General features: G+C 41.7%; 1 protein-coding gene across 4 annotated transcripts; it reads left to right on the top strand.

Annotated features, from left to right (window-relative positions):
- On the top strand, nucleotides 1–27,852 carry DKK3 (dickkopf Wnt signaling pathway inhibitor 3). 4 transcript variants are annotated; one of them, XM_035119042.3, is made up of 8 exons: nucleotides 1–56; nucleotides 1,355–1,582; nucleotides 12,463–12,597; nucleotides 13,374–13,457; nucleotides 20,842–20,934; nucleotides 22,352–22,496; nucleotides 26,036–26,192; nucleotides 26,955–27,852. In XM_035119042.3, exons 2-8 carry the CDS (start codon nucleotides 1,379–1,381, stop codon nucleotides 27,166–27,168), a joined length of 1,032 nt encoding a protein of 343 aa, XP_034974933.2. In that variant the 5' UTR covers nucleotides 1–56; nucleotides 1,355–1,378; the 3' UTR covers nucleotides 27,169–27,852. The 4 variants fall into 4 exon arrangements, with proteins under 4 accessions (XP_034974933.2, XP_034974941.2, XP_088523613.1 ...); XM_035119050.3 differs by having other exon boundaries at nucleotides 1–207; XM_088667487.1 differs by having other exon boundaries at nucleotides 1–387.
- The last annotated feature ends 70 nt before the right edge of the window (nucleotides 27,853–27,922 follow it).

The following is a 27,922-nucleotide window of genomic DNA, read 5'->3' as shown; positions in this document are numbered from 1 at the left end:
GCTTCTATTGAGGAGAAGGGAGGATTCTGGCGTCTCCTTCCTCAGCAGTCGGGCGGGTGAGTAGCCAACTCCGGAGGTGGGGGAAAGCATCCTTCACCCAAGCAGGGCAACGCGGTCCGCGCGCGCTGGCCTGGAGTTACGGGAAGGCTGTAGAGAGCGGTTACCTCTGGGCTTGTGGGCGCGGGCGGAGGGCTCTGCAAGAAGCAGGTACTGTATTGATGAGGCGGCGCGCGCGGTGGGGTCGGGGCTGAGGCGGCCACCCTGGGCGCGCGCTGACGTGGGAAGAAGAAGCTCCGAGGGACTCGGCGGGAATGGAGTCCGCGCGCCCAGGAGCGGGAAGGAAAGAAGGGCAGGAGTGGGCTCGGCTCCTCGCCGCCGTCCTCCAAGGTTTGGGCTGGGCTGGCTGCTGGGGAAACGGCCCTGGTGCATCGAGGTCGTTGTTCTCCTCCCTCTCCACCCCATAATATGTGAAGGGAGAGCTCTCCTGCAGAAACTTGAAGTGGGTTCGTGTTCCTCCACTTATTCCCTGTGGGCTCTTTCTGCAGGATAAGAGGCACCTGGGTTCTTTCTGTTGTCTGAGGATGTCGCGCTGCTGCGACGTTTGTTTATGAGTTCAGAGCACGGCGTCCTAACTTGGAATTATAATTTGGAAAACCAAATAAATAAATTTTAAAAATGAAACAAGAGCACGGCGTCCTCGCTCTTTAAAGCTGCCTCCTTAAGACGGCTGTCCAAACACCCTTTCCTTGAAACAACGAAGAGGTGGGATAGGAGGAGGGGTGGTGCTGGTAAATGCTTCCACGTTATTGTGGTCTGGGATGTATGTGGTCTATGAAAGCTTATGCCCAGCGATAGGCACCGTCTTCTACTGCATATTCGGTTTTGAAGTTCAAGGATAAGTGCTCTTCCTTCTGCAGCCCCTACAGGAAAGAGGGAAGCACCAGCAAACCTGGGAGAATTGCAAAGTGGGCAGAAATGTTTTGGGGTAGAGGGGAAAACTTTAAGGTGAGAAACCCTGGAACAACTTTCTTATTATGAAACTCTTTCCATGAGGCATCCCAAAGCCATTTATGATTCAATGAGGATTGAATATGCTTGGTTGGATCCTACCTGCTATACCTATAAAGCACATTTTCCTCTCAAGGAATTCTGGGCACTGCAGTTTACCCCTTGGCAAATTTTCCCAGCATCCCTTAAATTACAGTGCGCAGAATTCTTTGCAGAAAAATGTGTTTTCATTGTGTAGTTTGCACACCATTAAAGATTAGGAAGAAAGGTGTGTGTGTTCCCTGTATCATGAAAATGGCTTCTTCTTCATCATCTTCGTCGTCTTCTTTTTGGCATTTATTTCCAGGGAGTTGGTGAGACATTTCTGAGGATGTTCCTGCTTGGCTCAAAGCTCCTGTTGCTGGCTGTCCTTTTTGGGGTGGCTCACGCAGCTCCTGCTTCAGATGGAGATGAGCAGCCTGAAGAAGTACTTCTAAACTTTCCCAAGGATGAAGCTAGTCTGAATGAAATGTTCCGAGAGGTAGAAGAGCTGATGGAGGACACACAGTACAAGTTGAGGAATGCAGTCCAAGAGGTAAGACTTGCTGTCCAGATCGATTGGTACAGCTGTGGATGAGAAATGGGCAGAAGCTTAACCTTAATACTAAACAGTGTGACATTTTTTAAAAAAACATACTGACAAAACGGAACTAGTTTGTTTGAAATACTTGCTTGAAAACTCACGGTTGGGTTGATCAGGACAATGAGAGTGTGGTAAAACATGGAGAAAACTGTTGAGAGTTCCCTGAATGGTGGATTAGTGGATTTTTGCTTGTTTGCCAGGAACTGGACCAATCTGATCAGGCATTCCCAAACTCGGCCCTCCAGATATTTTGGAACTACAATTCCCATCATCCCTGATCACTGGTCCTGTTAGCTAGGGGTGATGGGAGTTGTAGTCTCAATACATCTGGAGGGCCGAGTTTGGGAATGCCTGATTTAGATAGTAAGGGTTCTCTTCCTGAGCTACTTGTCTGGATAACGAGCATGCAAACCATTGGGGATATGGAAACAGGCTTTGAGCTGTGTCCACCTTTCATTATTGCTGCACCAACAGTTCATTTATTTCACTTGCATCCTCTCTGTTCTAGGCATCTGTGAGTGATGGAGGAGTTCTTGCTGAAGGACATTAAAAATATCTGCAGGCAGCATAGCTTCAAAGAATCTTAGCAGGATCTCCTAGTGTAACACTTTTCGACAGAAGTAGTAGATGCCAGAGCCAAAAGAAGGGGGTGAGGGAAAGAATGTGAGAGAATAGTTTACTTATCACAATATTAAAATGCATGCACCATGAGAGCTGCAGATACCGTACAAATAAGTTATTGTTCACATGAATCCAGGTGCAGAGCTTGGAAGAAGCAGGCTTTAGGCATCCATTCCTGTCATCTACAAATCTCCACTTTCACTTTGCATAAAGGAGAGTACATTAGCTGCTGTTCTCATTCCTCTTTTCTTTCTCTGAAGTTGCATGTGTTTCTTCTGGCCAATAATGCTAGGGTGGGGGTGTAGTTTGTCCTTGTTCCCTAGTCTCATTAAACATTTTGATAATGTGAGGGATTTGCTGCAGTTAGTTGTCTGGGGTGCTTTCACACTATTACTACACAGCCCGATATGTGGTTCCTGCCCCTGCTAATTTCATGATGGATAAAATCAGCAAATGTGGACTTCTGATCTGCTTTTGAAGCAATGCTGGCAGGCTTATTAAACACCCCAGTTAAATTTCACATGCATTTTTACATTTACCTCCCAGTTCTGGATACTGCTAAGTATGCTTTCTTCTGCTGATATATATATATATATATATATATATATATATATATATATATATATATATATATATAGATTCTAGAACAGGCATCCCCAAACTTCGGCCTTCCAGATGTTTTGGACTACAATTCCCATCTTCCCCAGCCACTGGTCCTGTTAGCTAGGGATCATGGGAGTTGTAGGCCAAAACATCTGGAGGGCCACAGTTTGGGGATGCCTGTTCTAGAATATGGTTTTGTAATCTTCCGGACCCAGGGGCATCTTTCACCATTGTCATTATATACTGTTACAGCAGGAAATGGTCATAGCTTTCCTGAGTGGCGTAAAAGACACTAAGGAACCATTGAATGTGATATGGAAGATCCATATGAACAGGTTACATTGGCAATAGTAGTACTATATCCCATTCTCACCCCATGGGCGGGGGAGAATTATCTTAAGGCAGGGGAAGAAATTTGCTCAGCACTTTTTTAAACTCATAAAGTTATGTCCTACAGGGCATGGGGTGAGATGGAGGAAACAACATTTTTTTTGGGGGGAAGAGATAGCTACAGTCCTAAGTATAGTTACTAGTGAGTAAGCCTTGTTGAGCATAGGAACCCCCCCCAAAAAATGTGTGCCTTCCAGTAGACCCTCAAAGTTGCTTATGTGTTTACAAGTATTTTAAATGCTTGCCTAAGTTTTATAATAACCCAGCTAGCTCATCTGAGCCTTGTTTAGAGATATTAGTTTGTATGCTTAGATTACATTTCTTTAAAAAATAAACAATTGGTTGAGTATTCTTTTAAGACTTTAGGAACGAATGGAGCTTAGCTGCAAACTCAAATGAACATATACATGACCTGAAGCGAAACATAGACACAGCTGCTTGAAACCTATCTAGTCTTGAGTACAATATGACCCACTTCCATATTATTGCTCCAGAAACCTTACCTTTTTGCAGTGAGATTCCTAACTTTACAACCCTGGAATTAAGTCCTGTTTGAATTAAATGGGGCTAGCTCCCAGGTAAGTGGGGCTAGGATTGTACCCTGATTACATTGAGACTGACGTCTGAGTAAATGTGAAAAGGATTGGGCTGGAAATAAAACAAAAACGGTCTCCGTAATGAGGCAGAGGAGTTTGCTTCTAGGATGAAAGAATGGGCTTGATTGGTGGTGGTGGCCATTTTATCTTGGGACAACATAAATGATCGAGTTATACAGCAGGGAAATGGTCAGTTCACAAATGGCATAGAATTAGTTTCACTTTTTACCAGTAATGTTTGCACTAGTTCAACTTCCTATGTGTGCTTATATTCATGCAACAATATTTCACATGCAATTTATGGTATAAGCTTCTAATTATGCTGATTGCATGTAGTAACCCTGCAACAGAAACACTTCTCTAAATGAAAGAAGGCATTGCTTGATTTTGTGTTGTCTGCATCTTCCCCCAACAAATGTATTAAATCTGTGCATTTGTTGTACTAGAGACTGGCCAGAAAGGATGTTATTGAATACTTGCTTTATGTCCCTGCTAACTGTCCACTGTTTATGATTCCTGGTTTGGGAACTTTTCCCCATCCTGTACACTGTTGCACAGAAATAATTCTTCTGTTGAGAGATTATCATAATGTCTGTTTCTCCAGATTTAGCTTGTTCTCCTCCCTTTATCCTGCTGCTTCACAGCATTTTTTATTTGCTACAAACTGCATGCCTACCCATCAGTTCAATTGTTTATAACTTGGCTTCTAACAATAAAAGCTTGTTCGGAGGAAACAAGTGTCCAAAGTTGCATTTGAAAATGTCAGTTTCTCAAGAGTTACAGTAAAAGCTTTTTAACAGGGTTGTGTAAGCATGATGTATTTTCCTTCACCTTTAACACTGGCAGCAATCCAAAGAAGTAAGGGTGAGTGCTGAGGAACATAAATCTTAAAAGTAGCTTGTGTTTCACGAGGGGACAGAAAAGAGGGTGAAAGTCTTACTGTCTGAACTTGAAGATTTTATTTTTATGGCCAGCAGTTGTTGTTGTTGTTTTTAAGATATGTTTGCAACTTCTTTGTGAAAAAGCTAATGGTCTCTTTCTTGTGGGGCTCCAGTAGTTAAATTTCAGTGGTTTTGATGGAGCAGCAGGAGGGAGAGAACAAGGTTTCTGTTTGTATAGTTGAGAGTAACCCAGCTGTTTCAAATTTGTTTTCCTGAGAGACTGAAATGAATATAGTTGCACTTTTCTTCATCCTGAATTTTAATATCTTACTCTTGCATGGTTGCATTTCCTTCTCTGAAAACTCTAGATTGGAAGATAATCACCACACCCCCAAGGGTTGAACCCTTGGCACTTAATTTTGTATATCAAGCACTGAGTACATGGCAGAAAAAATTGTTTTGTAAAGGTCATGGTACCTATAAACTGCCTCTACCTTCTGCTTCTAGCTCTCAAAACATTTTTCACTGACACTGGTGAGATACAGTATCAGTGTTGCCTTGTTTTCTGTTATTGGCACCCTCCAGCACTTTGAACTAAATGACAATGTAATCAGTGGGCTTGCCTTCCAGAAATGTGTTGACAATTGAAGCACTGGTTATAGCTTTTCCCTTTGCTGCAGGAATCTGGGAAATCCTTGTCCTCCTCCTACTCCTTCATGTTTCATAGGATAAAGGAGAACAATAATGGTCCTTCTCTAAGTAAAAACTTTTATTTCCTTCCTAACACTTACATTTAAGAGGGCTCTTGTTAACATGGGAATGATTAAATTATATTGATATAAATTTAAATCTTACTACTATACAGTATTTGGTTTTAAATTTCTGCCTTTGTAACACTTCTGGGTCCATTCTTGAAAAAGCTATAGGTTTCTACGCTTCTTAACTTCCTGTTGACATAGTCTCTCTCTCTCCCTCCCCCCACTCTCTCTCTCTGTGTATGTGTGTGTGTGAACCAGAAAAGGAAATGGAGGGAAGTAAAAAGATTTGTTTTTTTGTTTTAGTTCTTATATTCCATGTTGTATATTTTGTATTTCTCATTCTCTCTCTCTCTCTCTCTCTCTCTCTCTCTCTCTCTCTCTCTCTCTCTCTCTCTCTTTGATGGAAAATAATTGTTGAATTTGAAATTCTAAAACCAATAAAAATTATTTACACACAAAAAAAGACATAGTCTGATTAGACAATTTCTAATTACATATGGCCTTGGACTTAATCCCAATCACAGTTTAATTGCTGAATTGCTGGTTCATGCAAGTTATAACCCCATACTTTAGTTACTGGATGGCTGTGTCAGTTTGCTTTGAAATGATACTTCAGCTGTCCAAATAAAAGCCTTAAAATAGGTTTGCACATTGTGAGTAAATAATGCCTTTCTTTAAAATGAGTAATGAAACAAACACATATTGAAAATAATTGCTCTACAATGAAATATAAAAAATTGTTGTTGTTGGGGGCCAATCCATTCATTATCAGTAAAATAAATCAATGACACCAACAAGGGCACATTAAAATATTAAGGCAAGCCATAAATAAAGTCAGCCCACAGGCCAAAAGCCTTGATAACAGAAAGTCAAAGAGAGACTAAGCAGACCTCTCCATCGAGGAAGCCCCACTGCTTGAGTTCAGATATTGAGAAGGCCCTTTCCTCAGGCTGCTGCCAAATTTCCTATCCTATACAGATGCTTACATGCCACACAGGGCAACTGACAACAAAACCAACCGTAATACATAATATATATGTGCCTCGTATACTGGAGGGACTCCCATTTCAGTGGAACTCCCATTTCAGTGGAAAACAGACCTCTAGGAAAAGTTTCCTGTAATGTAGGAACAGCTAAGTATCATTAAGCATATGCCAGAATTTCCATCATATGATCCTTCAGTGTATTAGGTTTACACAGTGAGAACACTTTTCCTTTTTCCATAACACTGTAGCTTGGTTTTGGATATTTCAGCACACAAGAATGTAAGTGATAGTTGTAAATGGAAAGGAGAGTTGGTAAGGAATATAAACAATTTCCACCCAACTCTACAATTCTATGATTTATAACATTTCACATGCTTTTCCTAAAGTTGAACATGTGACTTACATTGTTAAAATTGGTGAAACCCTGAACATAGTCTGTGTCCTTTGTGCTGAAGAACTGAACAGTGTACGGTACACATGGGAAGATGGGATTGTTTATTCATGAGTAGAGCTTGACTCTTATTTGGATTATCTGGAGCCAACCCAGTTAGTCCATTCTAGCTGAAGTCAGAGCAAGGAATCCCACAAGCATAACATGACTTCCCCCCTCCACCTGTGCACCTCCTGTGTCTTCCCAAAAACTGCTCTGGAGGGTATTAAAAATCTCCAGAACTGCACATAGTGGAAGGAGAAGGGATATCACTCCATTGGGCAAACAGAAACAGTTGCACTGACGGAATGGTCTCCTTAGTAGTACAGTGGTACCTCGGTTTATGAACACGATTGGTTCCGGAAGTCTGTTCATAAACTGAAGCGTTCATAAACTGAAGCGAACTTTTCCATTGAAAGTAATGGAAAGTGGATTAATCCGTTCCAGACGGTCCGCAGAGTACTCAACCTGAAGCGTTCATAAACTGAAGCAAACTTTCCCATTGAAAGTAATGGAAAGTGGATTAATCCGTTCCAGACGGGTCTGCGGAGTACTTAAACTGAAGCGTTCATAAACTGAAGCATGGGTATAATTGGTTCCGGAAGTCTGTTCATAAACTGAAGCGAACTTTCCCATTGAAAGTAATGGAAAATGAATTAATCCGTTCCAGATGGGTCCACGGTGTTCATAAACCGAAAATTCATAAACCGAGGTGTTCATAAACCGAGGTTCCACTGTATGTTGAATTCCATCCGTAATCTGTTCAGTAACATTCTGTGCTTGCTGCCAGTAAGCTATAGTATAATAAATAAATAATAATTATTATTATTTTTATTATTTTTATTTTTATTATTATTATTCATATCTCGCCCTCCCCAGCCATAACCGTAAGGTTACCAGATTTTTTTCAAAGAATCCAGGGACACTTTTTTAAAAAAAGAGAGAGAAAAAAGTTATTTTTAAAAAAGAAGTAATATCTTCTCTTCTGTGGTTTGCTCTGTCACACAGCCTTCCTCTGGGCCCCGGCCTGCTCTTGGAGTGCTAGCCGCTATGGAGCAGGCTCAGGTCGGGCCTGGGCTCGCCCACATGTCCTTGCCCTCCTGGTGCTCTCCTACCCTCCTAAATGGTGGCAGTGGTGTGGCAATGTTGGGGCTCCCCTCTTTTTTCTTTTTCCTCTTTCTCACTCTTCCTTCTCCTTCCCCCTGCGCTGGCTCCAGGGTTTTCCTGGCCCCAGAGCGCCGCTGGGCAGTGGGCCAGGTGGCCAGGCGCTCTCGCTCCTGGATCGATTTAGGTCACAAGGGGGAGGGGTGAGCGGTTTCCTCAGTTGCCGCGCCGGGCATCCCCGGTTCCCCCTCAGCAATGGCAGCAGCAGTCTCAGCAGTCCAGAGCCAGTCTGGTAGCGTAGTTGGCTCTGATTGGCCTCAGGAGCTGCCTGCTACCGTGGCGCCCGCCATTTTGCCTCTCCGGAAGTCCCCATATGATGTGTCTTGTGCTGTTGAACCAATCACGCAACATTAATTCCCTACTAATAAATCTAAAACACTTAAAATATAAATCTGGGGACGTTAAATGAAATCCGGGGACATTTTGGGGACAGATTTTGTCCAGGGACAGATTTGTAAATCCGTGGACTGTCCCCGGGAAACGGAGACGTCTGGTAACCATACCTAACCGGGCTCAGGGCAGCTAACATCAAAATATAAATACATTAATACATAAAATTCAACAATGGACTGAAATACATCTTAAAATTGGATTAAAATCAAATAAGATCAGAAGCAACCATCAAATTATGACTGTAGGGGTTGGGAATCACCAGGCTCAGCAATTTATATGAGCCGGTAAGAGGAGTTAGAGACACCTCTTATATACAGGGTCTTGTAGGAAGAGAGGGGTCAGACTGGGCCCCGACCAAAGGCCTGGTTGGCATGCCATTTGTTAAGACCTGATCCCTGGTTATGTAAACAACTCCTTGCCCTGAATTCTGGACCCTTGCAATAGGTTAAACTGGAGGACATGGCTAATCTGTTTATTCATGAACTGGGAATGAATACTTAATTTTTCTCACCTCTAATCTTACCTGTGGTTCCTACCCCAAATGATATAAAAAGCTTGTTCACAAGTCCCAACTCCTGTTTTTGAATAGCCCCAAGTGGAGCCTCCTGGGAGTGATCTGTGATTGCAACAGGGGTGGTGTGTCCTGTTTTGCCACTTGAGGCTGCCACCACCCTACCTGCTACTGCCACCACCTTGTGTCCTGTTGCATACACTGCTGGAGGAGAAATGCCACCACCATCAGCATCAATTTCAGGCAAGATTGCAGTGATCTGGGGTGATATCCTGCACAATTTTGGTCAATATTTTTGTCAAAAATCTGCACCACTGTTGGAGGTGGCAGGTGCCACCTGGGGTACTTCTGCCACATGAGGCAACGCCTCACCCTGCCTTAATGACTGGGCTGGTTCTAGATTACAATATGGGTGGGTGGTGAATTTGACTTGAGAATGCATTTAGCCATCTGCTCTAGCCTGATTATAGGTTTGCCTTCTGTTTGCTCAAAGCAAACATAACACCGTTTCTTAGTTCCATAGTTCTAATGTGTTAGGACAGTTCAAACATCTATCTTGGGAAGTACAGGAATAGGCAAATAATTGAATAGGAGAGGTGGATTATTCTCATCCCTTAACAAGTGACAACAAAAGCACAGCAAACTGACTTCTCTGTCAAATGAAATAGTAGCAAACAAATGAAAAGAGAACTTTCAGTGCAGTAGTCTTTACAATCTCTTATCAGTGAACTAATTCTGTTTGTCTCTCTTTCCTTTTCTTTCCCATGAATGGGTGTGTCTGTCTGTTTCCTTCTCTGTTTCCTTCTCTGGAAAAAAATTGTCACATGAACATTTTTATAAATTGCAGCATTTCTAGGTTTGGCTGGACAGAAGTATTACATTACATTTTATATCTGTATACCACACTTTCTAGCACACATCAAATACCCAAATGGGACAAGATAACTTTGTGTTTACAGTAAGCCCTCAACTTGTGCAGGGGGTATGTTCCTAAAGCCAAAATCATGTAAAACTCATGCTTAATTTTCTAATTCCAAAGGCTACACAGTAGGTTCTGTTTATACAGGGGTACCTCGGGTTACAGACACTTCAGATTACAGACACTTCAGGTTACAGACTCCACTAACCCAGAAATAGTACCTCGGGTTAAGAACTTTGCTTCAGGATGAGAGCAGAAATCGTGCGGTGGCAGCGGGAGGCCCCATTAGCTGAAGTGGTACCTCAGGTTAAGAACAGTTTCAGATTAAGTACGGACCTCCAGAACGAATTGAGCTCTTAACTTGAGATACCACTGTATCTGTAATGGATTCCTATAGGTGGCACAATTCGGTTGCTTAACTGCCTGGAGGCGGTTGGATGATGGTTAACAGATTGAGGTTGAATCCTGACAAGACTGTTTTTGGGGGACAGAGGGCAGGCAGGTGTGGGGGACTCCCTGGTCATGAATGGGGTAACTGTGCCCCTGAAGGACCAGGTACACAGCCTGGGAGTCATTTTGGTCTCACAGCTGGATACAGGTCAATTCTGTATCCAGGGCAGCTGTCTACCAGCTCCACCTGGTACGCAGGCTGAGACCCTACCTGCCTGCAGACTGTCTCACGGGAGTGGTGCATGCTCCCACCTGGACTACTGCAATGCGCTCTATGTAGGGATAACTTTAAAGGTGACCCGGAAACTAAAACTAATCCAGAATATGGCAGATAGACTGGTGACTAGGAGTGGCTGCCGGGACCATATAACACCGGTCCTAAAGGATCTTCACTGTCTCCCAGTAAGTTTCCAAGCACAATTCAAGTGTTGGTGCTGAACTTTAAAGCCCTAAATGGCCTTGGCCCAGTATACCTGAAGGAGCATCTCCTCCTCCATCATTCAGCCCGGACACTGAGGTCCTCCTCCTCGGGTCTTCTGCTGGTTCCCTCACTGCAAGAAGCGATGTTACAGGGAACTCGGTAGTGGCACCTTCCCTGTGGAATGCCCTCCCTTCAGATGTCAAAGAAATAACTATCTGACTTTTAGAAGACATCTGAAGGCATCCCTGTACAGTGGTACCTCGACTTCCGAATGCCACGACTTACGAAGTTAGCAAACCCGGAAGTATTTTCGCTGCGTGCTCGTTCTGCGCAGAAAGGGAAAAATTGCGCTTCGTGCATGCGCAAAATGGACGCTTCAACATCCGAAGGTTTCGACTTACGAAGAGTGCCATGGAACGGAACGGAACATTTTTAATGTTTGATGTTTTAGTATGTTCTGATATATGCTGTAAGCTGTCCAGAGTGGCTGGGGAAATCCAGCTAGATGGGCAGGGTATAAATAATTTAAAAAATTGTTATGATTAACCCCACCTGTAGTATTAGCCAGTGGTGGCTGGTGGTGTGGAGGAAAAGGCAGCCAAGCATATGCAGAGTCAGAGTCAGGGATAAGAAGCAGAGCTGTTGGTAGCGCTGCAAGGCTGCAGTCCTGTGCATGCTGACATGAAAGTAAGCCCCACAGGACTTACCTCCGAGTAGAATGCATAGGGTTTTGTTAATCATCACAATATAATTAGATATTACACGCTGGAATAATACATCATTCCTATGAAAAAGGCAGCAAACATTGTCTTTATGAAGGAAGCTATTTTGGAATACAGTGGTACCGCACGTTACAAACGCCTTGGGTTACTCAGTCCGGTCCGGTGCATGTTTACTTAGAAGTTAGCCATGCTGAATGCAGTAGGACTTGCTCCCAGTGTTTATATTGTGATTAGCACATTTTCTCCACACAGGATTCTTGTGCTTTTAAAGCTGCAGGGGAGGCAGATATACAGGTGTAGCTTTTCCTAGAATGAATGTTCAGCAAACTTGACAGCCTGCTCCAGCCATCAAAATGAACCACCATGTTTAAACAGTCACAGATTACTTGCAAAACTCTTTCAGGGCATGTAAACCTTTCAGACCCAGAGACTAGCTTGCTTAAGACCCACAGTGTGTGCCTGCCAACCAGATAAGTAAACAAGAAATCCCTCACCCCCAACCCTGCAGAAGTCCATTTCAGGGCATGCAAAGACCAGAAGACTACTTTGTTTACTCTGAAGGCAAGTAAAATTACAGCAGTGTGGGGAGCATTGATGCTGCTGGGCTGGTTTTGGGCAAGGCTGCTGCTGTCAATGGTCAGCATTTTGAGAGTAACTCTTGGAAGTCAGCTGTCAGTGCTTGAAGCTAATTGATTGTTCAAGTTAGCACTCACAGTCCTTGGAGTTGATTGTCTGTGACTGTCTGTCGTGGATATTATTTTTGCAAATAACTGTGTCCTTTCCCTCTTTGAAGGCTATTTTTTTTTAGTGGGAGTTACTTTGTTTTCTGGAGAGTTATGGGATCGGGGCCAGGTCACATTGATGTAGGCAGAATGTAGAGTCTCCAATAATATACATACCGGTAATTTGTTGAGTGGTGCTTATAATTAATAATTGCTTTAGATGCTGTCTAGTATTTATTACTTCTTTTGATCATGATTTTGCTAGATGGAGGCAGAGGAAGAAGGTTCTAAAAGGATAGAAGTTGACTTTGAGAAGCTACCTGCCAACTACCACAATGAGTCGGACACAGATACAAAAATTGGAAATAAAACCATACATAGTCACCAAGAAATTAATAAGGTAAAGAGCTGCATTTTGTCTGTAATTTATATTGTCTGTGCCGTGGTAACAATTGGATTTCTATAATACCTTTTACCCTATACTGCCCCTGGGAGGCTGGTTGAAAGTTTACAACCGCTGGCAGAATCATGCTGCCCATGTGCTAACAATATAGTAAAGTACCTTTTTTTCCATTTCCAATGCCTGGGCCCAGGCCAAGGTATTGGCTTATTGCCTATAAAAGCTTCAGTGGTCTGAGCCCAACATATATGGAAGGGAAATTGTCAAGGCATTGAAAAAGGCATATTTAGCTGCGTGTAGACAAGCTGAGCAGAAATGTATTATTACAGTATAATCCTATGCAAGTCTACAAGTGTGATTGTGTTCAGTGGGGCTTACTCCCAAGTAAGTATGCATAGTTACATTGGTAGCCTCCTTTTGACTCGCATTGAGGTCTGTGGAAAGTAGTCTAGAGATGCTCCTACAATGGTTACAGCCTTGGACTGCAACACTGCCCTCCATTTCTGTTGCATGCTTGGTGAACAAAGCATCCCAAATATTCTTTACATAGTAAGGAGTAAATTTCATACTTTCTTTTTTGAAAAATGTGCGCCTCTCATATCTTTCATATGTATCATGTCCTTGGCGATAGTTCAAAATAATGGGTATAAAAATAATGGATATAAAAAACAACCATAGGGATTAATACATGGGGATTAGAAACGCCCTATATCTCTGTTTGACTGAAATGAATTTAAAATATTGATTTTATGTACTGTGTTTATTTGCAATATTAGGCCACAGATAACAAGACTGGATCGACTAGCTATTCTGAAACTATTATTACATCAATACGGGAAGGAGAGAGCAAAAGGAATCATGTAAGTGACTTCTGCTTTTGAAAAGTGAAGACAAACTCCGAACTTTCCAGAGTAAAAGATGTCCAGCACTGTATATCATGGGCAGTATCCATTCCTCTTGTCTCCCTGCCCCCCCCCCAAAAAAATCTGGTGGTTCTCTCACTCCTCCAGAGCAGGCATGGAACGAGGGAGAAGAGTGGGAGAGGATGTTCTAGTGCAGAGCCCAAAGTAGTGGAACTGTTTAGTTGGATAGCGCCCAATGGTTAAACTCTTTCCAGTAGCACCTTAGAGACCAACTAAGTTTGTTATTGGTATGAGCTTTCATGTGCATGCACACTTCTTCAGATACACTGAAACAGAAGTCACCAGACTCTTATATATAGTGAGAGGGTGGTGACTTCTGTTTCAGAGTATCTGAAGAAGTGTGCATGCACACAAAAGTTCATACCAATGACAAACGTAGTTGGTCTCTAAGGTGCTACTGGGAGGAATTTTTTTATTTTGTTTCGACTACAGCAGACCAAAACGGCTACCTACCTGTAACTAGAACAATGGCTAAACTGTTAGGGTTGATTGACGGTCCATTTGTTTCAGTGATTTATATTTATAGACTGCTGTGTGCCTCATGCAGAGAACTTAAGTGTAAATAATGGGCCTAATGCTAGACACAAGGTTCAGTTGCTTGTTTCTACCCTGTCTCTCCAGGTGGTGTAGGGACAATGTTGTGCCTCGGGAACATGTGTGAATGGCATGCAAACTTTCGGCAAATCCTGCATGCATTGTAGTCTGACTTGCCCAGTTTGCACAATGCTGTGTTGTACCGGTTAAGGTATTTGTCACTGTGCATCCCATTAGCTATGCCAGAGTTTAAACCATCAGATCACTCGATACCTGAGCCATGGCATAATGCAGGGGAGGACAAATCTTCTCTTGTGATAAAATAAAATAATTCCTTCAGTAGCACCTTAAAGACCAACTAAGTTTTTATTTTGGTATGAGCTTTCGTGTGCATGCACACTTCATCAGATACCTTGTGATGTTTGGCTTATTCCCTCCTCTGAATTGCTTTGCTATTAGTAGGTAAAATTCTAGCTGACATTAAATATAGCAGTTGAAAAAATTGCCTAAGTCTCGTGCTTTTAGAAGAAAAGCTTCTTGAAGTCAATATAGCTTTTAAAACATTACTTTAAATAACATGGACACAAAGATAAAAGAAGCAAAGCCTTATTTTAGCACTCCCCTCACAAAGGAGCATATTTCACACTGCCATTTCGGTGACAGCTCAGCTGATGTCCTTTCTGGCCCCCAAGTGAAAATATCTATTCCTAGTCCCTAGAACAGGAACTGGGCTTTTTGCCAGTACTGGCACCAGAGTCCAGTTCTTGGAAGGTGCTGTGTTGTTGAAGAGGCGCCATTTACATACTCAGACCAACTCTTCCTTACTCAGATTTCAGCTGCGATTGATGGCACTGACATAGATATTAGGCTTTCATCCAAGAGTTTTGTGAACTTGAGCTGTGAGCTGACGCAGCTGAATAAATGGTGGCTGTCCATTGTGGTGCGACTTGGATATTTTCTTAAACCTGCATTTAATATTGACAAAGTTTAAAATAATTTCTCAGATTTTTAGTCTGGAACAATGTATACTTTTATTTTTTTAGAGCTTTTATTGCTTTGAAATTGTGGATCATAATCCATGTTTGTTTTGTTTTTGATCAGAGGGATTCTGAAACAAATATTGGAAAGCCTCAAAAGATAATTGATAGCAATAAGTGATGATGCAGCCTTGAAGACTGTGCAGGCTTATACACTGGTGTTACTAGTAAATATACTTTATTTAAAATACTTAAATTACATATTACCCTACATAAGTGCAAGGCAGCTAATAAAAGAATATTAAAATGTGATAATTCTAAAAAGCAACAAGAATAAAGAACCAGCAGGTAAAACAATTAAATCTGTGCTTTAAATGTGTGGTGCATGTCGTTCCTTAGTCAATTTGTATGGGTTGAAGAAACTTACCAGAAGTCTGAGGAAAAATCCTCTTGTTTTTGGTTTGCTAAGCACCTGAATGTATAAAGCTAGGCTGCTGGGCATCTGCTCCTTGCTTCAAGTCCTAACATATACTGGATGATATAAAACATTAGCCCCCTAGTTAATTGTATGCAAGGCCTTGTCTTTGGGAACGTAAGTTACTAGAATTGCTTTTGAATAAATTCCCCAGAAGAGGTGCACTAAGAAGCAAAGTCCCATAGCCTCTGTGTCTGCAGTCTTACCGACGAGTCTTCAGCCTTTTGGAAAGCATTGTCTCTGTCCAATGTTAAAGGGTGGCAAAAGTATAAAATGTCACCTGCTTTTGAAAATTTATGGGTATAAACTGGGAGTATGGTGAGTGGGATGATACAGAAATGCTGGAAGCTCTTGGCTCATGCAGTATATTCATGATGTGATGCAGATAGATGCGGGAAGATGACACTTCAGTTTCCATGTACTCATCATTTGCTGCTTTTGCTGATCCCAAATCAAATTGGCCGGTGTAAACAATATTGCAACCTGCAGCTGCTATAGCCCATCAAAAAGAATGCCAGCACACTAAATTGATTTATAGGTTGTTTGGTTTGTTAATTTGTTAAAATGCACTAGCCTGCAGTAGTTCACTCCCAGGGGGACTGATAATCAATTTAAACAAATCAATATCAAACCAAACCAAACCAAACCAAACCATGAAAGCACCACAGTAGAATTTTTAAAGCATATAGGTGATAGCTAACCAATTCAAGCCCAGAGTAGACCCAGTACAATAAATGAACCTAAGATAGAACCCTATCAAATCTCATTGCCCTAAATAAGAAGCTCCCACGCCACACATGGATCAGGTCCATGAATACACAATAAGTAAATGCTGATGGGGTGAACTAGGCTCTCTCTCTCTCTCTCTCTCTCTCTCTCTCTCTCTCTCTCTCTCTCTCTCTCTCTCTCTCTCTCTGTGTGTGTGTGTGTGTGTGTGTGTGTGTGTGTTATCCTCTCAGTCCAGCTGAATCCAGTGAATGCATGAGAAAGAAGCATAGAGGAATGACCAATATAAACTGGAACCACTTGGATAAAGTTAAGCTTATTGTGCCAGCTAGATAAAATCTTATTTGTTCCCTTTTTCTGATTAAGACTTTCAAGGGTTTTTTCCAGCATCTTTTGCTAATGAGTGTTTGTTTGAGCTTTCTGGAAGGCTGAGTCACTGCTAGCTGTTGTCAGGAATGTGATCCAGAAGAATACTGCCATCAAACCAACATTTTATTCACAGCGGATCTGAGCTTTTCCTTCGTCCTGTCAAAATAATGCATGACAAAAATCTGCATGGTAGTTCTGTTGCACTTGGAAACATTCCAGTGGAAAGAAGGTGAACACCATAGCCCTCCAGATATTGAATTCACATCATCGTTGTTTTTGCCCATTGTTGCTGGAACGGATGGGACTTGGAGTGCAACAACATCCAGAGGGCCATGCATTTCCCATCCCTGCCATAGAAGTTGCAAGACCAGTAGAAAACGACCAGGTTTTCTTGGGTAGCTGATGTTTCAGTTAACCTGGACCCAAGGTATTCTTGAATACCGAGAATGCAGTCTGACAGACCTTGCACATGCAGTGCCTTCATCTGTCCCTGGAACTCTACGCGCTTCTAACGTTCAAAGGAGAGAACAAATTCTCCCACAATTTTCCATAATGCTCCAACAACACAACTTGAGAGACAGTTTGCTTTTTAGAAAGAGTGTTTCATAAGCACAGCTCAGTGGTGAGTCATGGAAAGTTCTGATCCAGCTTGCAACAACAGAAGATAATGTAGGCCAGACCTTTAAGTCACAACGTATTAAAAATTAGTTATGTAAGGTATGAATCCTTCTTGCATGACACAAGGTAACATCAGTGGAAGATAATTCTGACCCACATACGTAAAACTAAATATAGACAAGCCTGAAAGTGCTGGACTTCTCTGGCATTTTAGTATTTATTTAAAGTGGACTTTTTAAAAAAAGTCCCACTTTAAAGAAATACTAAAATGAAATGGAATTTATGCAAACGTTAATAAAATTATGTAAAACCTAAATGAATAAAAACATAAACTTACAATTCTGAATCTTCCTGACAAGACAGAACATTTTCCCTCAAGATTTTTCTCCTCTTTTCAGTTACTGCAGATAGAGAATGTGCAGTCTTCACAGATGTGCATTTACTATGTCTACCCAGTAGATGGATTACAGACTTATGGTCAGCACTCAGCCCATCTCTCCCTAATCTCTGACTCTCCAAGTCAGATTTCCCATGGATACCTATCATAGCTTTAAATAAACTGTTGGCATAGAGAAGCTGCATGCACTATAGAATACATTTGTCTATTTGCAGCTCTTCAAGTATTTTCTAAGTTACTTTATATAGTAGCAAAAGCAGACCTCAGGTAGATGAAGGTTACATGCAAAGTTTGGGTGCAATTTACAATTTACTTTTTTACAAGATAATGCAAAAGGAAACAGCCTGGGTGCCAGTGAGGGAAACTGAGTTTTCTGGCTGAGTTGACCTCAAGTTTTATTAGTCAAAGTCTCAAGCGCTTGTGAACTGCTTTCATGTTGACTTCCTTTTAGGCAGCTTATATAGCTTATCAGAATTTAATGCATAGAATTTCATAGAATTACACAAGTGTTCTTTTCCTGAAGCTCATAAAGAGAGCCTTTGAAAACACAATTCCACCTAGCATAAGAAGTGTACATTATGACTGATAGGTCTTGAATTCTGGGTTCTTGAGGCCAAAGTTGCTGTTAGCAATTCTACTGCTGCTCTTGGAATCTGAGACCCATTTAAACAAGCTTCTAATACCAGGTGAGTTTAGCTCAGGCATAGGCAACATTGGTTCTCCAGATGTTTTGGAACTACAACTCCCATGATGATGATGATGATGATAATAATAATAATAATTTATTATTTATTATTTATACCCCGCCCATCTGGCTGGGTTTCCCCAGCCACTCTGGGCAGCTTCCAACAGAAAAATAAAATACAATAATCTATTAAACATTAAAAGCCTCCCTAAACAGGGCTGCCTTCAGATGTCTTCTAAAACTCTGGTAGTTGTTTTTCTCTCTGACATCTGATGGGAGGGCGCCACTACCAAGAAGGCCCTCTGCCTGGTTCCCTGTAACTTGGCTTCTCGCAATGAGGGAACTTCCAGAAGGCCCTCAGTGCTGGACCCCAGTGTCCGGGCAGAACGATGGGGGTGGAGACGCTCCTTCAGGTATACTGGACTGAGGCCATTTAGGACTTTAAAGGTCCCTAGCTAACAGGGCCAGTGGTCAGGGATCATGGGAGTTGTAGTTCCAAATCATCTGGAGAGCCCAGGTTGCCTATGCCTGGTTTAGCTGCTCAGAATCGGGACTTATTCTGAAGGATGTTGACAAACTCTAAGGGGGTTCCCTGCCTTCTTATATTTTAAAATTCACAGGCCTCCCTAACCAACTTGTAATCGGTGTGGAAAGTTGGCAATTCTTGACAACTACAACTAACTAGTTTTGGAACTTCAAGCTTTCTTTCTTTCTTTCTTTCTTTCTTTCTTTCTTTCTTTCTTTCTTCTTTTCTTTGAGATTAAACTATACCACAGTTTGCCCACTGCAGATACAAAGGAACTGAGTCAGATGATGAAATACTGTTTGTTGAGATAATGAATCATTGCTGTTAAAGCAAGAAAACTGCTTTTCTTGCTTTCTCAACATTATCTGTGAATGGTATTGTATGTTCCTACCTTGCTACCCATCCCACCCAGGAGCTCAAGGTTGTGTACATTATCCTCCCTTCCCCCCTTTATCTTTGCAACAGCCCTGTGAGGTAGGCTAGGCTAAGTAAAAATAGGTGCATAAGCAGCAGCTTTTGCCAATAGATTGTGCGGGGTGGAGGTGAGGGTGCAGGAGGCCCAATCCGCATACCGTACCGGCCTCAGGAAATGCTGTTGGTAGTGCTAAATACAGGTGCCTTTTCCCATTGAGGGGTGTATGCTTTTTGTTATGTCACACTATGTCATGCAGTGCCCCTCCATGGCAGCCATTTGTGGCTGGTACCCACAACACTTTCTTAAAATTCAAAATGCACACACTGGCCCAGTGACCCCTACAGCAAAGAGTGATTCTATTTTAATACAGTGAGTTGTTAAAATATTAGTTGTATCAAGCCTAATTTAGGCACTCTCCTGTTAAGTACAACTCTGTACTCTAAGAGTGATATGGAATATTAATCATATTTTGGATAGACGCATTGAAGTCAATGGTCTCAAGTAATCTATGTCCATTGATTTCCATTGTCAGCGTGACTTTAAGTCAGTAAGGTACCAACTACATAGCCAAGAAATGAGGAGGAAGCATTCTTATGATTTGTGATTTCAACATTCTTCTCAGTATAGCACTATAGCCATTTATATAATTATAGTGGTGTAAGTGGCTCTTTGCCTTTTTCCACATCATTCCACAGCTTATACTGTCTGCAAAAGTACTTGGAAAGTATTTAAGCTAGAATACATCTGATGAGGTCCATGGCAATATTGCTAAGATATTAATCCTTCAGGTTTTTTTTTAAAATGTCTGAAATTGAAATCTGCCCCAAGCCTAGGAAACAAGGAAGATGTCAAATTTAAATGCACGATAAACTGCTTTGCAATAAAATCTTCCGTTCAATATTTTTAACCTTTTGGGAAAGTTATGTACTCTTTTGAGAATCTGATTAAAGGAATCCAACTAGGAATCCAGTTCAGCCTGAAATATATCCATCACTTTTTTACTTGTCTGCCCGTTTATTACTGCTGTGGAAGATGTTGGATTCTTGTGTACCATTTGTAGCAGCTCTTTGATATGACCTGACATAGTATACAGTAGTACCTCGGGTTACGAACACGATCCGTTCCGGGTCACAGTTCGTAACCCGAAAAGTCCGTAACCCGAACTGCCATTTTGCGCATGCGCAAAGTGCTATTTTTGCGCTTCTGCGCACGCGCAGAACGTCCGTGCGGCCGAAAATACCTCCGGGTTTGCGCAGTTTGTAACCCGAGTTGTTCGTAACCCAAGTTGTTTGTAACCCGAGGTACGACTGTATTGATCTAGTGTTACTGAATGAGTGCACCCAGGGAGGTCAACACAGAATTGTTTTGCTGTTTTCTGTGACGTAGGACAAAGTTTGACACAACTCTGCATGTACTGTATGTGATTGCAAAAGGAAATGTTTTACTTTCAAGTAATAGGTTGACCACATAACTTTGCACAAAGCAATGTGTAGGACTGCAGTGTCCCAATCTGCTACTAGTAAATCTTAGCTGCATGTGATGTTATCATAGCAACTATTTCTTCTATACTTACTAAAGGTATGTCATTTCTTTTCTCAGGAGTGCATTATTGATGAGGACTGTGAGACAGGAAAATACTGTGAATTCTCTGGCTTGGAGTACCAGTGTCATGTTTGCAAAACTCAATACACAGTGAGCATTGCATCCCCCTTCCCCCCATCTGTTGTTGTTGTTTAGTCGTTTAGTCGTGTCCGACTCTTCGTGACCCCATGGACCATAGCACGCCAGGCACTCCTGCCTTGCACTGCCTCCCGCAGTTTGGTCAAACTCATGTTCGTAGCTTCGAGAACACTGTCCAACCATCTTGTCCTCTGTCGTCCCCTTCTCCTAGTGCCCTCAATCTTTCCCAACATCAGGGTCTTTTCCAAGGATTCTTCTCTTCTCATGAGGTGGCCAAAGTATTGGAGCCTCAGCTTCACGATCTGTCCTTCCAGGGAGCACTCAGGGCTGATTTCCTTAAGAATGGATAGGTTTGATCTTCTAGCAGTCCATGGGACTCTCAAGAGTCTCCTCCAGCACCATAATTCAAAAGCATCAATTCTTCGACGATCAGCCTTCTTTATGGTCCAGCTCTCACTTCCATACATCACTACTGGGAAAACCATAGCTTTAACTATACGGACCTTTGTCGGCAAAGTGATGTCTCTGCTTTTTAAGATGCTGTCTAGGTTTGTCATTGCTTTTCTCCCAAGAAGCAGGCGTCTTTTAATTTCGTGACTGCTGTCACCATCCCCCCATCTAGCTCTTCTTAACGTGGCAGGCAGGCTGAATTATATAATGGAAATATGTTGATTGTGTGATGCCTAGGTAATGTGAATAATACTGACTGATAGAGTCCAGGCCCTATTTATTTTAAGAACAAGAAAACCAGAGTGAAGGTGGTAAAGTACTGATGAAATGCCTGCTGAACTCTCGATTTAAATTGGAAACATATGGTTTTAATTTTGTATATGCGAGCCTTAAATGTAATGACAGGAAATATCCTGTTCAGCATGGTAGAAAAACATAACCAGATTTTTCACAGGAACAGAATTCTACATTTAAGTCCAACCTTTAAACTAAGAGTCAAAATAGGTTTATTCAGATAAACTATAATAGGGTATACAGAGGTGTCCTTTATCCCCTTTACTTTTGGATTTTTTTGAACCCTAGCTTGTGCCATTAGTCAGTCTCCTTGTTCTACACCAGCTTCCAAAAAGTATTCAAGAACCGTCCCACATAGAGCACATTACAGTAATCCAGACTTAGCTACATTTTGATCAGGAGCAAGTCACCCCACTATATGTTTTTTCTTTGTGGTTTGTGTTGGTGTGCTTATTAGGCAATGCACCATGTTTTTATTTTAAGCTGTTACAGAATTACTGATGCATTGATAGTGTGGACTTTCAGAATTTAGGTCAGTGGGATTGTTTAATGCAGGTCTATGAAGAAGTTCATGCCCGATGCAAGTTACTGTAGCCAGGTTATATTGACTGTCTTTATGATGTTGTGTGTCCCATGATGATTAATAACCAATTCAGCATGTGTGTGTTTATTTTTCTTTCCTAAGCAATGCTCTCGAGATGTGGAGTGTTGTGGACATCAACTCTGCGTCTGGGGTGAGTGCGTGAAAGCTGCCTCAAAAGGAGAAAATGGAACGATTTGTGAAAACCAGAAAGACTGCAATCCTGGAATGTGTTGCGCATTTTCAAAAGGTCAGCCACTACATCACTTTCTGCTGTTGTTCCTATTCTTTCCCTTGCACGAGAGGCCAAGCAAAAAACTGCTTCAGTGTGTGAGCTTGCATTTCCACTGTATATTGCTCTTCACCACCTTCAAGATGCTTTGGGCTACAATTCCCATCAGCCCCAGCCAGCATGGTCAATGGTTAGGGATGACAAGAATAATAGAATCTTAGAGTTGGAAAGGACCCAAGGGTCATCTAGTCCAACCCTGCAATGCAGGAATCTCAGCTAAAGCATCCATGACAGATGGCCACACAACCTCTGTTTAAAAACCTCCAATGAAGGAGAGTCCACCTCTCATGGGAGTCTGTTCCACTGCTGAACAGCTCTTACCATTATAAAGTTTTTCTGAATCTTTACTTGGACTCTCCTTTCTTGCAACTTGAAGCCATTGGTTCAAGTCCTACCCTCCAGAGCAGGAGAAAACAAGCATGCTCCTCCTCCATGTGACAGACCTTAAAGTATTTGAAGATGGCTGTCATATCTCCTTTCAGTCTCTTTTCCAGGCTCCTCCATGCGCTCCTCATAAGACTTAGTTTCCAGACCCTTAATCAACTTGGTTGCCCTCCTCTGCACATGTTCCAGCTTGTGTTGCCCAGAATTGGACACAGTATTCCAAGTGTGGTCTGAGTAAGGCAGAATACGGTGGTACTATTATTTCCCTTGATCTGGACACTATTCTTCTGTTGATGCAGCCTAGAATAGCAGTAACTTCTTTTTTTTTTTGCGGCTGTTGACTCATGTCAACCCCTAGACCCTTTTCACATGTACTTCTAGTAAACCAGGTGTCCCCCATTCTTTATTTGTGCATCTGTTTCTTTCTGCCAAAGTGCAGAACCTTACATTTGTCCCTACTGAAATTCATTTTGTTAGCTTGTGCCCAGTTCTCCAATCTGTTACGGTCATTTTGGGTTCCTATTCTGTTTTCTGCATCATTAGCTACCCCTCCCAGTTTGGTGTCATCTGCAAATTAGATTAGCATCCCCTCAATTTCTTCACATAAGTTATTTCTAAAGACAACAACAAGCCCAAGACAGAACCCTGTGGCACCCCACTTGTCACTTTTTTTTAGGATGACGAGGAACCATTAATGAGTATTCTTTGGGTTTGGTCAGTCAACCAGCTACAAATCCACCTAACAGTTCTCTTTAAACTCATATTTTACCAACTTCCTTGTGAGAACATCATGAGAGTCTTTGTCAAAATCCTTACTGAATTCAAGATACACTGTCCACAGCATTTCCCTGATCCTCCCAAGTTTGTAATTCCATTAAAAAAAATCAAATCAGATTGGTCTGGCATGACCTATTTTTGAGAAAACGCATGCTGGGTATTAGTAATCACAGCATCCTTTTCTAAATGCTCACAAACCGACCGTTGAATTATCTGTTCTAGGACCTTCCCTGGTATCGATGTCAAGCTCACCGGTTGGTAGTTACCTGGGTCTTCCTTTCCCCCCTTTTTGAAGATGGGGACAACATTTGCCCACCTCCAGTCTGTAGGGACTTCACCTGTTCTCCAAGAATTCTCAAAGATAACAGACAAAGGCTCTGAAATTACATCTGCAAGCTGCTTTAGTACCCTTGGATGCAGCTCATCAGTCCCTGGAGATCTGAATTCATTGGAAGTAGCTAGTTGTTCCCTTACTACCTCGTTTCCTGTCTTGGGCTGCAGCTGCCTCCTTACATCATTTATTCTGTTATCACCAGGTTGGGCATCACTTTCCTTTTGGGTGAAGACAGAGGCAAAGTAGGTGTTGAGTAGTTCTGCCTTTTCTCTGTCACCCAATAGCATTTCTCCATCTTCCCCATGCAGAGGACCTACCACTTGCTTGTTCTTCCTCTTACTTTGGACATAGACGAAGAGTTGTACTCCAAAACAAATGGAGCCCACTAGATTGGGGGAGGCTGGTATGTATTAATCTGTGTGTGCAGGAGAAATCAGCGGCAGAGAATAATCCATAAAATGCACATCTTGTACAATTCAAAGTTTGGCCAAATGGTAAAGCAGAGTGCTTGGTGACTGAGCATGATGCTATGAAAACAGCACTTTAAAAAAACAAAAAACCTGGATGATTTGTGCAAGATTTCCTGTCAACTAACAGCAGTTTTCTTAATTTTGAAACTCCTGAGTGTCAACAGGGTGCAGTGGTTAAGAGTGGTAGACTCGTAATTTGGGGAACCGGGTTCGAGTCTCCGCTCCTCCACATGCAGCTGTTGGGTGACTTTAGGCTAGTCACACTTCTCTGAAGTATCTCATCCCCACTCACCTCACAGAGTGTTTGTTGTAGGGGAGGAAGGGAAAGGAGAATGATAGCCGCCTTGAGACTCCTTAGGGTAGTGATAAAGCGGGATATCAAATCCAAACTCTTCTTCTTCTTTCAGTCTAATTTGTATTTGCAAGGTTGTTGATATGGGAGGTTGTGTTTCTTGAGGCTCTGCTTTAGAGATTTTACAATGCTTTTGAGGAAAAGCTCCCATTGTCAAGAGTATGAAAATGAGAACTGGGCACTGGGGAAGTCTTCCTGAGCTTAAATTGGAGAGGTAGCATAGTCCTATACACTTTCACCTGAGTCCATGTCCTTGCCCAGCCATGATCTCGTTGGATGTCCAGAGGGCAGCTTGCTGTCTTGTGGCTTTTGTCTCATGGTCACTCAGTATGAAAGAGAAATTGTCAGAGGAAGAGATTTCCCATACAAATTATCACCACATGGTATGTTGGTAACAAGTGTTCCCACTAACTCTTAGTTCCCTGCCATCTGTAAAATAAGATTAGTATTGATCTCAAACAGCTCTTATGGAAAGAAACAAGGTACTGTAAAGAAACAAGATAAAGGTAATTAAAGCATCTTACATAGAATAGATGCTGATAACTTTGATATCCGTTACTAAGCAAATTAGCTCCCATTTCCCTAAGATGAACATATCGGTTCTTTTCAAATAATCCTAGACATCATGTTTATCTTTTTGCTCATACCTTGAGCAGGACATGCTGTGTTGAGATTACTAGGTGCTAACGGTATTCAGTGCTAGTCTTACTCAGAGTATTAATTTCTTCTGAGTTAGTAGAAAACCACCCTTTATCACAAGAATGTGCAGTTAGTGAATTTGGTTTTCAGGATGGAGATATACAGCCTTTTGTTCCGACAGAGAGAGAGAGAGAGCACTAAAGGCTTGTTTTAAGCCCTTGAAAACAAGATGGTGCACATATGACTAAATGCATGTGCCATATTGGTTAGGGTTATGATTCCTGTGGCTCTATTTGTCATTAGTAGTGTATTGTGTCCTTGTAACTTAAGTGAATTAAGAAAGTTTTTCTAGGTGAGCCCTTAGAATTTGTTGGAAGGAAAAGGACTGACATTGCTATGCAAACTCAGTTTGTCTTATATTTAATATTAGGCAAATTTATATGTATATATTCCTTCTTTTACACATCCAACCTGCACATGTTCTGCATGTGAAACTGAAGAGATCAGACATTTTACTGGACTCTCCAACTTTTACCTATAGACCTCCTGTTCCCTGTGTGCACCCCATTACCTGGAGAGAGAGAGCCTTGCTACGATCCTTCAAACAGGCTTCTTAACCTAATTACATGGGAGCTGGAGCCAGATGGAGCCCTCGATCGCTGCCCATGTGCACATGGATTCATTTGTCAGATGCAGAGGTAGGAAAATGGATTATTTTTCACAGAAAGATCAGTAGATTCTGTGTGCACACCTCATTTTTCACTGAAGACAAACCCACTTTCTGGACATGTGACTTCCTAGACAAGCCATCCCTGCCCTGGGGCTTTCCAGATTTACTGGGCTTTTACCCCAGTCTCTGCCAGCATGGCCAATTGTCAGATCTTGACAGAAGTTAGTCCTAATATATTGAGGGTACCAGGCTGGGGGTGAATGTGCACACTGCAAAAATACCTGACTGCTGGTTTTTGGGTGGACCAGGTCTCATCTTCCCAAAAAACGTAAGAATACAATCCTACTTGCTCAGGCTTAAATCAAGGGCACAAATTACTCAAGACTAACTTAAGCCTCTGTGGTTTCAATTGCACTTAAGTTTGACTTCAGTTCGAGTGGAGCTAAAGTGTATTAAAGAACCGAAACCTAATTTCCATAGCACATAAATGCCATGAATATATCAGATCTGCCTTTCTTTTGACCCTATCTGAACAGTGGCAAAAGAAGGGTTATCATTTCAGAGTTCAGGGATAATGGAAAGAATTTTCAGTAGCACTGGTCTAGTTTTGGATATATCCAAGACAGCATTGCAAACAGGACCATTGCATTTTAAGGGTACATGTTCCGGCTACTTTTAAAATGCCTCATAGCCTGAAGCAAATTACATTTTGGACTGGTTTCTCACACTTGTATGCTTGCATAGGCACTTGTACAACTGATCTAAGAGAAATGCACAACTTTCTCAACAGGCACAGCAGCGATTCTGTGTGTGAACTCTCTTTCAATAAGACCCAAAATGAGGAGAAGCCTTTACCAGTGGATGAAATATCACTTCTGGATTTTGTAACCTCACACATTCCTGGCGACTATGGAGAGAGATTGATTACAGAAGTACAGGAAGGTTTGGATGAAGACACAACTGATCCAAAGAAACTGGATCTGATTTTTGGAGATGAAATGTAAAATAGTTAAGCAAGTTAATTAGTCACACTCACCATTCTAGCAATTTAAATAGTGTCTTGTTTGATAACTCTAAACTTGCACCCCTTTTCACTACTGGTTATAAGTGCAATAATTGAGAGTATACTTGCATGATCAGATGAGGTTTTCTCTTTTCAAGCTCAAACCAAATTCTACACAAAAATGTCAAAAGTTGTCAATGGACTCTTTTGTGGACAAGTTTGAGTTTTAAACAAGGCTTGAACTTGTTGATGGATAGATTAATTTAAGTCTATTTATGATTATTGGTGGTGGTTTGAGCTCTGCGTTTTATGTATATGTTGCTTGTTTTTTTCAAAATTTGTCAAGAGCCTTCTTGATTTTTTAGACTGGGCATTGTTACCAATGACACTGCTGTAACTGTGTATTTTTTTAAAGACAGCAACTACAGGGACTTGAGATTTTAAAATGAGGTATAAAGGATGAGAAAAGTCAGTGTGGCATGTAATTTAGCAATAATTAGTGAAAAGCATCTCTAACAAATATCTGAGTGGAATGAAACTTTAACATCAAAAGGATAGTAATCATTCCTCTAGATAGCTATTTTATCCCATACTAGAAGCAAGTTCTAGAAGGCATGTATGTTTTATATAAAATGCATATTTGCTATTGAACACTTAAAATAAAGCAGTATGATTTGAAAAAAGGCATATGGATCCTACTATCTTCTCTAGTAATGGGCACAATCTAGTAATGAGCCCCTCTCCTAGTATAATCT

This window comes from Zootoca vivipara, chromosome 1 (assembly GCF_965207765.1).
Source record: "Zootoca vivipara chromosome 1, rZooViv2.hap1.1, whole genome shotgun sequence".
Lineage (NCBI taxonomy): Eukaryota > Metazoa > Chordata > Lepidosauria > Squamata > Lacertidae > Zootoca > Zootoca vivipara.
This window is presented reverse-complemented; position numbering and strand designations above follow the sequence as displayed.

Coding starts and splice junctions, on each gene's coding strand:
- DKK3 (XM_035119042.3), top strand. CDS start 1,379: ATGTTCCTGCTTGGCTCAAAGCTCCTGTTGCTGGCTGTCCTTTTTGGG. Junction 12,598..13,373: donor GTCACCAAGAAATTAATAAG/GTAAAGAGCTGC, acceptor TTGCAATATTAG/GCCACAGATAACAAGACTGG. Junction 22,497..26,035: donor GTGTTGCGCATTTTCAAAAG/GTCAGCCACTAC, acceptor TTTTACCTATAG/ACCTCCTGTTCCCTGTGTGC.